Genomic DNA, 11,230 nt, shown 5'->3' on the forward strand with positions numbered 1-11,230 from the left:
ATGCTGGATGTGCCTCTCTTGAAGTTCAGTGAAATGACCAAGAGAGAGAACTAGCGTAAGGGGAGGGAAGAGGCTAACTTGGCTGGCTAATTATGAAGACTGTGCAAAGAAATGTCACTATCTGCCCTCTCTGTGTCTACTTAGCTGAGATCATACTGTTGGCTGTCAGTTTTTCCCCACTGCAGACACATTCCAGAAGGCTCTCCGGGAGGAAGAGAAGCGAAGGAAGAAAGAAGAGAAACGGAAGGAGATCCGCAAGGGGCCTCGCATCTCGCGCTCGCAGTCTGAGTTGTGATTCCGCTGCCACCTGTCCTGTCGCTGTGACTTGCGCTGGTGGGAGTTGAAGCAGCTGGAAAGGAACATCCTTTGGTGACCTCAGGAAAAATGCCAGGATGTTGGAAGTTCCATCTGTTGGGTTTCGGACGTTTAATTTTGTTTTTCAACAGGACACTGGATTGAGCCGTGGGAAATGCCGAGATGGAGATCACGGTCTTTGAGCACATCTTCCTTTGTGTGAAGACTTTTCAGAGTCCCTGGAATGTACAGAGTTTGTCAGAGACCATTCTTTGTGTCTCTGTGTATTTTTGTTTTCCTGTGGTTTTGCCACTTTGTAATGCTAAGAGTTCTTTGGGGCAGGAGGAGGAAGAGAATTTATCTGGTGCAGGCTGCTTCTACAGTTTATAACACAGAATGCTGTGTATTGCCATGCAGTCAGGCTGGTAATGTGGCACAGCTACAAGAGGTTGGGTTTTTTTTCTGGGCCCCTCTTGGTTATATGATACTTCCTTCTTGTCAGAGTTTTCCTCCATCCCAGAAGATTGTTAAACCTTAAAAATGGCTAATTTGTGTAAACCGCCCAGAGAGCTCCGGCTATTGGGCGGTATAGAAATGTAATAAATAAATAAATAATTTTGGCTTGAAGCCTGTGCACAGTGAGGGAGTGCCTTCAACTTAACAAGGGAATAAAGCACTGAGGTAAAGCAACTTCTGCCTGTGGACCTGTATGAGCTGACTTTGTAGGCATAGGGTCTTGATGCAACTGGTAACAGCCACAATTTTGTCACAAACAGCGTTACCAACACTACACAGTGGTACATTTACTGAAAAGGTCATGGAGATGGATATTTCATTCCCCTTAGGATGAAGGGAGCTTATTTGTTCTCTGTGTGAGGCACAAAGAGAGCCGGGGAGTATTGGTTATATAAATTGCATTTGGCGCGTGTTCTTCAGTAACTAAGGAATCAAACTGCTGTGCCCATGACTGCTGACTTTTTGCTTTCCACTAGATGTCCTTCCTTCAGTTTATAGTAACTTTGATATTTTGGTGGTGGCCTTTGTTTTGAAATATCATGAGATACCAGTTTGCCATGGTTGTAACACTGGGGGAAAGCAGAGAGTCTGACAGCGTGATTTTCTTCTCTATTCTTTTTCTCCTCTTACCATTATATTAAGAAACCAACCAATTGTGTATTCATCATGTGATTAGTGAAATTCTGAGGGCATCTTTTTACTAGTCTACTGCCTTATTGCTCCACAGGAACAAGTTGCCTTTCTTGATCTTTTCAAGCATTCCATATAGGCTTGTACCTGGAGCCAAATTCATTTCAGATTCCAACTCTACTATTAGTTTTATAGAAGAGATCAGCTGACGCTGGCCACAATATGATCAGTGCTTTCTTTCCAATCTACACTTCTCCATTGGTGAGCTGACTTACGGATTCGCACACTGATTCACACGCAGGCACTCTGCGGGCATTTGTTATAGGACCACTATGACGTTTGGCACAATTGGTTGCTTTTGTTTAGGACTGGGATTGATTCACACCAGCAGAACTCTCTCTGAATTCACATGAGTATTTTGCTTCTCCTAGCTCTGATGGCCCCTCACTGTCACGAGTAGTTCTACAACTTGGTAGACTTCTTGCACCTATCAAGGCTGGCTTGAGATATAGATTTCCTTTGCTGCCCTTGACTGAATTGCACAGCTCTAGAACGTAGCTTGCTCGTGCCAGTGGAAGATTATTTTGTGGGGAGGGAAGGTTTCTTTCAGGGGACACTGCAGTTTGCAGAAATGGAGATGACTTTTATTTTCTAAACAGAGAGCCAGTTATGCTTGGTTTCTTTTTGGATATGTATCTAAACTGGAAATTGACCTTGCTTTTCTTGAATAAAATTAGAATTTTTTTTTTTAAAAAAACTCCAATATCTGTTGCTTAATTGTGAGCCATTTGAGTGTGTCTCAGGAATGTGGAAGATGGTTTTTATGATTGCCAGCGCTACCAGCTAGAACATTGGTGTAGCAGAGACTTGGTAGAAATTGCCTCCTGCTGTGGCTGGACACTTAAAGGTGAGTAACCTCACACAGATATCTGACCTTCAGTAAAATTATAGGCAACCACACAAATAATCTGAGCCTATGTCTGCAGTTCAGGTTACTTACAAATGAACATAAGAACATAAGAAGTGCCCTGATGCTGGATCAGACCAAGGGTCCATCTAGTCCAGCACTCATCGGCCAGGGATGAACAAGCAACACATGGGGCATGGCCACACACAGCATTCTGTGTTATAAACTGTAGGAGCAGCCTGTACCAGATAAATTCTCATGTTCTCCAGCAACTGGTGCACACAGGCTTATTGCCTCGAATACTGGAGATAGCAGGCAACCATGAAGGCTAGTAGCCATTGATAGCCTTTGCCTCCAGGAACTTATCCAACCGCCTTTTAAAGCCATCCAGATTGGTGGCCAACACTACATCTTGTGTTAGTGAGGTCCATAAATGTGCTGTGCGAAGAAGTACTTCCTTTTATTTGTCCTGGATCTCCCACTAATCAGCTTCATGGGATGACCCCGGGTTCTAGTATTTTAAGAGAGGGAGAAAAATGTCTCCCTATTCACATTCTCCATACCATGCATAATTTTGTACACCTCTATCATGTTTCCCCTTAGTCTCCTTTTTTCCAAGCTAAACAATCCCAGTTGATGTAACCTTCCCTCGTAGGGGAGATGTTCCTTCCCCTCAATAATTTTTGTTGCCCTTTTCTGCACTTTTTCCAGCTCTATAATATCCTTTTTTAGGTGTGGTGACCAGAACTGTACACAGTATTCTAAGTGTAGCTGTGCCTACAGTGCATTTGAATTTGCTTGTCTGCTTCTTCTGCTTTTCTAGCAGAAGAGCACTTTCTGTTTGAGCATTTTGGGAACTCGGAGCAGACAGTTAATGGCTGTCTCATGTTCTGGCCCTCCTCACACCCGCAGGTTTGTTGGTTGCCCTATCAGCCAGCCCTCGGGCCTCCGGATGCTGCTTTTAAATGCCAGATCGGTGCATAACAAGACCTCCCTCATCCATGACCTAATTGTGGATGAGGCAGCTGATCTGGCATGTATAACTGAGATCTGGGTGGGTGAGCAGGGAGGAGTTAGTCTCTCCCAGCTATGCCCACCAGGGTATATGGTTTAGCATCAGGGTAGACCTGAGGGCCGGGGAGGGGGGTTTGCTGTGGCCTATAGGAACTCCATCTCCCTCTGCAGGCTCCCTGTCCATGTAACTACTGGTCTGGAGTGTTTGCACCTTGTGTTGGGCCAACGGGACAGATTAGGGATCCTTTTGGTGTACCGCCCACCCTGCTGCTCAACAGGCTCCCTGGCTGAGCTGATGGAGGTGGTCTCGGATGTGCTGTTGAGAGCCCCCAGGCTGTTGTTCTAAGGGATGTCAACATTCACACCGAGGGCACCTTATCTGGGGCAGCACAGGATTTCATGGTCTCCATGACAACCATGGGACTGTCCCAATATTCCATCAGACCAACGCATGTAGCAGGGCATACTTTAGACTTGGTTTTTGCAACTGGACAGGGAGATGGTGATCTGAAAGTGGGGGACTTCACATCAGTCCACGTGTCATTGTCAGGTCACTGCTTGCTGAGGTTTAGACTTACAGCGGCTTTTCTCCTCTGCAAGGGTGGGGGACCCATTAAGATGGTCCGCCCCCGGAGACTAATGGATCCAATTAGTTTCCAAAGGGCTCTGGGGAGTATTCCGGCTGATAGGGCTGGCTCTCCTGTCGAAACTGTGGTTGACCTGTGGAATGCAGAAATGACCTAGGCGGTTGACATGATTGCTCCCGAGCACCCTCTCCTGAGTAAAGCTCATAAAATAGGAGACGGCTTGAGGACAGATGGAGGCGAGCTCTGGTTGGATGTAATCAACTTCTGGTAAGTGCATACAAGACAGCATATTCAAAGGCAGCAAGGGCAGCAAAAACAGTATCTTGCAGCCACTATTACATCATCAATCTGCTGCCCAGCGGAACTTTTCAGAGTTGTTCAGGGGCTATTAGATGCTGGCCCCAAGGACATTGTAGAACTCTCTGAGGACCGCTGTAATGAATTTGCCAGGCACTTCCAGGACAAAACCTTTGACATCTGTCAGGACTTAGACTCCAGTGTTATAGCAGTTGAATCTAGTGAGGTATCCAGAGCGCAGGCCTGTCCTGTTTTCTTGGATGAGTTTCAGTTGGTACAGCTTGAGGACATGGACAAGGTGCTTGGACTGGTTCGTGCGACCACCTCTGTACTGGATACTTGCCCCTCTTTACAAACTCCGGTTGGTGGGATGGAACAGCCGGCTGGGCCAGGGAAGTGATTAATGCCTCTTTACGAGAGGGAGTGGTCCCGGGCTGCCTGAAAGAGGTGGTGGTGAGACCACCCCTAAAGAAACCTTCCCTGGACCTGGAAAATCTTAATAACTATAGGCCGGTGGCAAATGTTCCATTCCTGGACAAGGTTCTTGAGCGGGTGGTTGCGGGCCAGCTCTGGACACTCTTGGATGAGACTGATTATCTGGATCCATTTCAGTTGGGCTTCAGGCCTGGTTTTGGCATGGAAACAGCCTTGGTCGCCCTGTATGATGACCTATGTCGGGAGAAAGACACGAGAGGGAGTGTGACTGTTGATTCTCCTTGACCTCTCAGCGGCTTTCGATACCATTGACCATGGTATCCTTCTGGGACGACTCGCTGAGCTGGGAGTGGGAGGTACTGCTTTGCAGTGGTTCCGCTCTTATTTGGCGGGTCAGATACAGAAGATGGTGCTTGGGGAACATTACTCGGCCCCGTGGACTCTCAAGTATGGGGTCCTGCAGGGGTCGGTTTTGTCCCCCGTTTGTTTAACATTTACATGAAGCCGCTGGGTGCGGTCATCCGGAGCTTTGGAGTGTGCTGTCATCAGTATGCTGATGACACACAGCTCTATTTCTCCTTTTCATCTTCAGCAGGAGAGGCTGTGGATGTGTTGAACCGGTGCCTGGCTGCGACAATGGACTGGATGAGGGCTAATAAACTGAAACTCAATCCAGACAAGACTGAGATGCTGTTAGTAGGTGATTCCGCTGATAGGATGGGGGGTGTTCTACCAGTTCTGGATGGGATTTCACTCACCCTGAAGGAGCAGGTTTGTAGCTTGGGGGTTCTTTTAGATCCATCATTGTCACTTGAGGCTCAGGTGACCTCAGTGGCACGGAGTGCCTTTTACAAACTCCGGTTGGTGGCCCAGCTATGCCCCTATCTGGACAGGGATAACCTGGCTTCAGTTGTCCATGCTCTGGTAACCTCCAAGTTAGATTACTGCAATGCACTCTATGTAGGGCTGCCTTTGAAGATGGTTTGGAAGCTGCAGCTCGTGCAAAATGCAGCGTCCAGATTGATTTCGGGAACCAGAAGGTTCGACCATATAACACCTGCTCTGGTCTGCTTGCACTGGCTTCCTGTATGTTTCCAAGCCCAATTCAAGGTGCTGGTTTTGACCTATAAAGCCTTACACGGCTTGGGACCACAATACCTGATGGAACGCCTCTCCCGATGTGAATATACCCGGTCACTACGTTCAACATCTAAGGTCCTCCTCCGGGTGCCTACTCCGAGAGAGGCTTGGAGTGTGGCAACGAGGGATATGGCCTTTTCAGTGGTGGCCCCCAGACTGGAACGATCTCCCTGATGAGGCTCGCCTGGCACCAACGCTGCTATCTTTCCGGAGCCAGGTTAAGACTTTCCTCTTTGCCCAGGCATATGGCAACACATCTTAATCACCACATGTTTAGTTTTTTTAACGGTTTTTAATGCTTTATGTGTGTATGTTCTGCATTTTAGAATTTTAAATTTTGTATACTCGTTTTTATCTCAATTTTAGAATTTCTGTAAACCGCCCAGAGAGCTCTGGCTATGGGGGTGGCATATAAGTGTATTAAATAAATAAATAAATAAATTCTGCAGCTCCTAGAATACATGAAGGAAGCCTTAAGCCAAATTTACTTTCACATAATTTCTGAAGCATGGCTACTTGACAGAGGTTGCAAATTGCATTGTAAATCTTGCGTGTGTGTATATATGTGTGTGTGTGTGTGTGTGCATGTGCATGTGAACACACGTACACACACACACACAATCTCTCTCTCTCTAACGCACACACACAAAGATTGATTTATTTATTTAAAACTTTTGTATCCCACCCTATATCACTAGGATCTCAGGGCGGCGTACAGATAAAATTATACAATATAAAACAAAGAAGATACACAGTTAAAAACAAATTAAACCATTAATCAAGTTAAAACCAGTATATAATTTAAAAGCAGTAAAAACAATTAAACAGTTAAAACAATGTGCAAACTTGGTGAATTTAACCATTAAAGGCTTTGTTAAAAAGCCATGATTTTACTTGGTGCCAGAATAAAGTCAGCATTGGCATCAGTCAGGCCTCCAAGGGGAGGGCATTCCACAGTCGGGGTGCTGCAACAGAGAAAGCCCTCTCCCATGTCCCACCACAACATATGTGTTGCGTTGGTGGGATGCGGAGAAGGGCTCCTCCAACAGATCTCAAGTCTCAGGTAGGCATATATAAGGAGAGGCGCTCCCTCGAATATTGAGGTCCCAAGCCATTTAGGGCTTTAAATGTCATTACCAACACCTTGAATCCTAACCGGAAGCATATAGGCAGCCAGTGCAATTCCTTTAAGAATGGTATTATGTGGTCTCTGTAAGATGTGCCTGCCAGCAGTCTAGCTGCTGCATTTTGCACTAGCTGCAACTTCCGAGTCATCTTTAAGGGCAGCCCCATGTAGAGGTCATTGCAATAGTCTAATCGGGAAGTTACCAGTGCATGCACTACTGTGGTTAGGTTGTCCCTGTCTAGGAAAGGCTGCAGCTGGCCCCAAGTACTCCAAGCCACGGAGTCCACCTGGGCCTCCAGTGACAAGGATGGATCTAGGAATACTCCCAAGCTATGCACCTGCTCCTTCAGAGGGAGTGCAACGCCTTCCAGAACAGGTTGCTTACCCAATTCCAGGACTCGGGAACCACCAATCCACAGAGCTTGTTTTATCAGGATTCAGCTTCAGTTTATTGGCTCTCATCCAGCCCATTACAGCCTCCAGGCACTGGTCTAGCACCTTCATCACCCCAGCTGACTCCGATGACGACAAGGAGTAGTAGAGCTGAGTATCATCAGCATACTGATGACACCCAACCCCCTAATGACCTCACCCAGCTGCTTCATATAGATGTTGAACAGCATGAGGGATAGAATAGAGCCCTGTGGCACTCCATAGCTTAATAGCCATGGGGTAGAACAGGAATCCCCAATACCACTCTCTGGTATCGCCCCTGCAAGTATGAGCGGAACCACTGTAACGCAGTGCCTCCTACTCCCATCTTGCAGAGCTGATCCAGTAAGATACCATGAACAATAGTATCAAAAGTCGCTGAGAGATCCAGGAAGATCAACAGGATAGCACTCTCCCTTTCTTTCACCTGGAGTAGGTTGTCGGTCAGAACATCCAAGGCTGTGCCCTGGCCTGAAACCAGACTGGAATGGGTTCAGATAATCAGTTTCGTCCAAGAACGTCTGAAGCTGCCCAGCCATCACACACTCAAGCACCTTGCCTGAAAAGGGGGATTTTAGCGATGGGGCAATAGTTCTCAAATACCTCTGGGTCCATGGAGGTCCTCTTCAGGAGAAGGTGCACTACAGCCTTTTTCAAGGCAGCAGGCACCACTCCCTGACAGAGTGAGGCATTTACCACCCCCCAGACCCACCCAATCAATCCACCTCTGTGGATCGAATTAGCCAAGATGGGCAAGGGTCAAACTTACATGTGGTGGGACGGACTGATTCAAGCGTCTTGTCCACATCATCATGCTGCAACAACTGGAACTGCTGATCCCAGGAAACATGACCAGATGGGGCACTGGACACCTCCTCAGGCTCTGTGATAACTCTGGCATCAAGTTCTGATGTGAGATATATCTATATCTATCTATATCACATCACAGAAACAACATCTTTGGGCACAGATTTTTTTATTGCTTTTGCAGTAGATCATGCACAGGGATGGGTTACAACAGCCTGTTACAACAAACTTGTAGAGAAAAGAATCCACCAAAGGTATGATCTCCAACAATAATTTTGGGACACCCTAGAATAGTAGATGTGCTTTCCTTGCTATTACCACTATGATAAACCTTGGATATAGTTAAATTGTGCTGGTTTGATTGATCCTTTGAGATTACATTACTCTACGTAGAGATTTCTGGCAGACTGGGTATATTTTCCTCATTGGCATTTGTTCTTAGCAGGAAATTTAGTCTGTACTTCTAGTTTGCAACTTTGTCTGCCTGGTGTTTCCTCCAATCACAGTCCACTAGCACTTTGACACACTTAGTTCCTCATCGCAGAAATGAGTTTGGGTCATATTCTGGCTGGCTGTTGCCATCATTGGAAAACGCAAGCGTACATATAAACAATATAAACAAACCAAGCTATTATTCTGAACATATGGTATACACAGAAATAAATTAGATATATTTTGGCGATGATCAATAATCCATTGTGCCCAAGAATAATTCCCTATAGTTTGTATAAGTCTCTGAAATTATCAGTCCTCACTTAACTTTCTATATCCTGTTGACCCAGTAAAACTGATGCAGTAGTTCTAAGCTGGAATAAAAAAATTCAATGCCGTTTGGCTATATGTTGCGATCAACATCTCTTTCTGAAGCCACATCTGATTATTATTATTTTATTATTATTTATTTATATAGCACCATCAATGTACATGGTGCTGTACAGATAACACAGTAAATAGCAAGACCCTGCCGCATAGGCTTACAATCTAATAAGTTGTAGTAAACAATAAAGAGGGAAGGAGAATGCAAACAGGCACAGGGAAGTGTAAACAGGCACCGGGTAGGGTGAAGCTAACAGTATAGAGTCAGAACAAACTCAATATTTGAAGGCTATAGGGAAAAGAAAAGTTTTTAGCTGAGTTTTAAAAGCAGTGATTGAGTTTGTAGTTCTCAAGTGTTCTGGAAGAGCGTTCCAGGCGTAAGGGGCAGCAGAAGAAAAAGGACGAAGCCGAGTAAGGGAAGTGGAGGTCCTTGGGCAGGCGAGAAGCATGGCATCAGAGGAGCGGAGAGCCCGAGCGGGGCGATAGTGTGAGATGAGAGAGGAGAGATAGGCAGGAGCTAGACCGTGAAGAGCTTTGAAGGTCAGCAGGAGAAGTTTATATTGGATTCTGGAGTGAATTGGAAGCCAATGAAGAGATTTCAGAAGTGGAGTGACATGGTCAGAGCGACGGGCCAGGAAGATGATCTTAGCGGCAGAGTGGTGGACAGAGACCAGCGGACTGATGTGAGACGAAGGAAGGCCAGAGAGAAGAAGGTTGCAGTAGTCCAGCCGAGAGATAACCAGTGCGTGAACGAGAGTCTTGGCAGAAGAGACAGACAAAAATGGTCGAATCCTGGCAATATTATATAGGAAGAAACGACAGGATTTAGCTACTGCCTCGATGTGAGGAGTAAAGGAGAGCGAGGAGTCAAATATAAAGCCAAGACTACGAGCTTCCTTGACCAGAGTAAGCGTGACATCGTTGACAGTTTATCTCTTGTGAAATCTATTGAAAGTGTGGTGCTGTTTAGCTGAATAATAATAATAATAATAATAATAATAATAATAATAATAATTTATTGCATTTTCATACCGCCCAACAGCCGAAGCTCCCTGGGCGGTTCACAAAAACTAAAACCATTGATAAGAAATAGTGAAAGTGGGCAGGAAGAAAGAGTTGGAGTCATAGAATAACATTTCAGCTGTATTCTTCCTGGACACTTAAGAGGGATTTCCAGAAAAACAGGTAACCTCCCACCCTCTCTTATCAGTGCTGACAGAGTAGAAATGCCTGACTATTTTCACAGTGATATGCCTTACAGGAAGTAGTAACCTTGGAGAAACACAATCATGGATCTGTGTGGATAATGCATACGTTGTGTTTTCAGAACAGAAAAAAAATGTGTATCACTGATCATGGAGAAAAGGTGCCATGATATTCTGATATGCATATATGAAAAACAGAAAGAAATGATACTGGTGATAAATGTAACATGTTAAGCTTCTCTTAATGAAAGCTTAGATCAAACCCATAGTCTTGAGGAAAAAATGTAGGTGGGGAAAGATCGGACTTTGCAAAATATGTCTTGCTCAAGATGCTTCTTTATTAATAGGCTGGAAAGTGACTAGTGATACTTATAAAACAGATGTGGAGGTGGGTGGACGAAAGCACAGAAACCTTCCCCCACGCTTTCCACCAGATGTAGTTGTGAGTCAGTTGTCATACCTAAGAGCAGGAGGATGTCTGAATGCACTCTCCCATCAAAAGGCACAGCCATTATAGAGCTGGGCTAGCAGTGATGCAGATGTGCATCCAGAGACACATCTGTAAAGCACATGGAAGGCTCTTTGCATGTTGTCAACTCTTGCGTGGTGATGGGACATCTATCTTTATTTATTTATTGCATTTTTATACTGCCCAATAGCTGAAGCTCCCTGAGTGGTTCACAAAATCTAAAACCATTCAAAGTATAAACATTATAAAAACATGATATAAAATATGCAGTAAAGTTCTGTCTTTTGAAATTATATGCCCTTAGAAAGTGTGGAATGCTCCAAGAAGTTCTGTTGAATGCATCAGTCTAGAAAGGCTAGATTCTCTCCTCAGACCAAAATGGCAGGGCCGTTACCTTTGTTACTTCTGCATTGTACAGTTTGAAGGAGCAGCCCTGGAGCAAGTGGAGGATTGATGAATGTTCCGCTTGAAGGGCTTGAACTTTGGCTGTTGGGCAGTGGAATTATTTCCATGTGTTAAATGGGAGATACAGTGGTATACTATGCTGCATTTTTT

The 11,230-nt window shown here is 45.2% G+C and overlaps 2 protein-coding genes across 3 annotated transcripts in view; one reads left to right on the plus strand and one right to left on the minus strand.

Annotated features, from left to right (window-relative positions):
• CCDC134 (coiled-coil domain containing 134) overlaps positions 1 to 2,185 on the plus strand; it is a 30,531-nt gene extending 28,346 nt beyond the window's left edge. For both annotated transcript variants that reach the window (XM_063133609.1, XM_063133608.1), the window contains one exon: positions 170 to 2,185. In XM_063133609.1, coding sequence (XP_062989679.1) covers positions 170 to 295 — 126 coding nt within the window. In that variant the 3' untranslated portion in view covers positions 296 to 2,185. The remainder of the gene's footprint in view (positions 1 to 169) is intronic.
• The window catches only part of PMM1 (phosphomannomutase 1), a 172,091-nt gene that overhangs the window by 144,469 nt on the left and 16,392 nt on the right, over positions 1 to 11,230 (minus strand). The window lies entirely within an intron of this gene.

The sequence above is a fragment of the Elgaria multicarinata genome, chromosome 9 (genome assembly GCF_023053635.1).
Source record: "Elgaria multicarinata webbii isolate HBS135686 ecotype San Diego chromosome 9, rElgMul1.1.pri, whole genome shotgun sequence".
In the NCBI taxonomy this organism is placed as follows: Eukaryota; Metazoa; Chordata; class Lepidosauria; order Squamata; family Anguidae; genus Elgaria; species Elgaria multicarinata.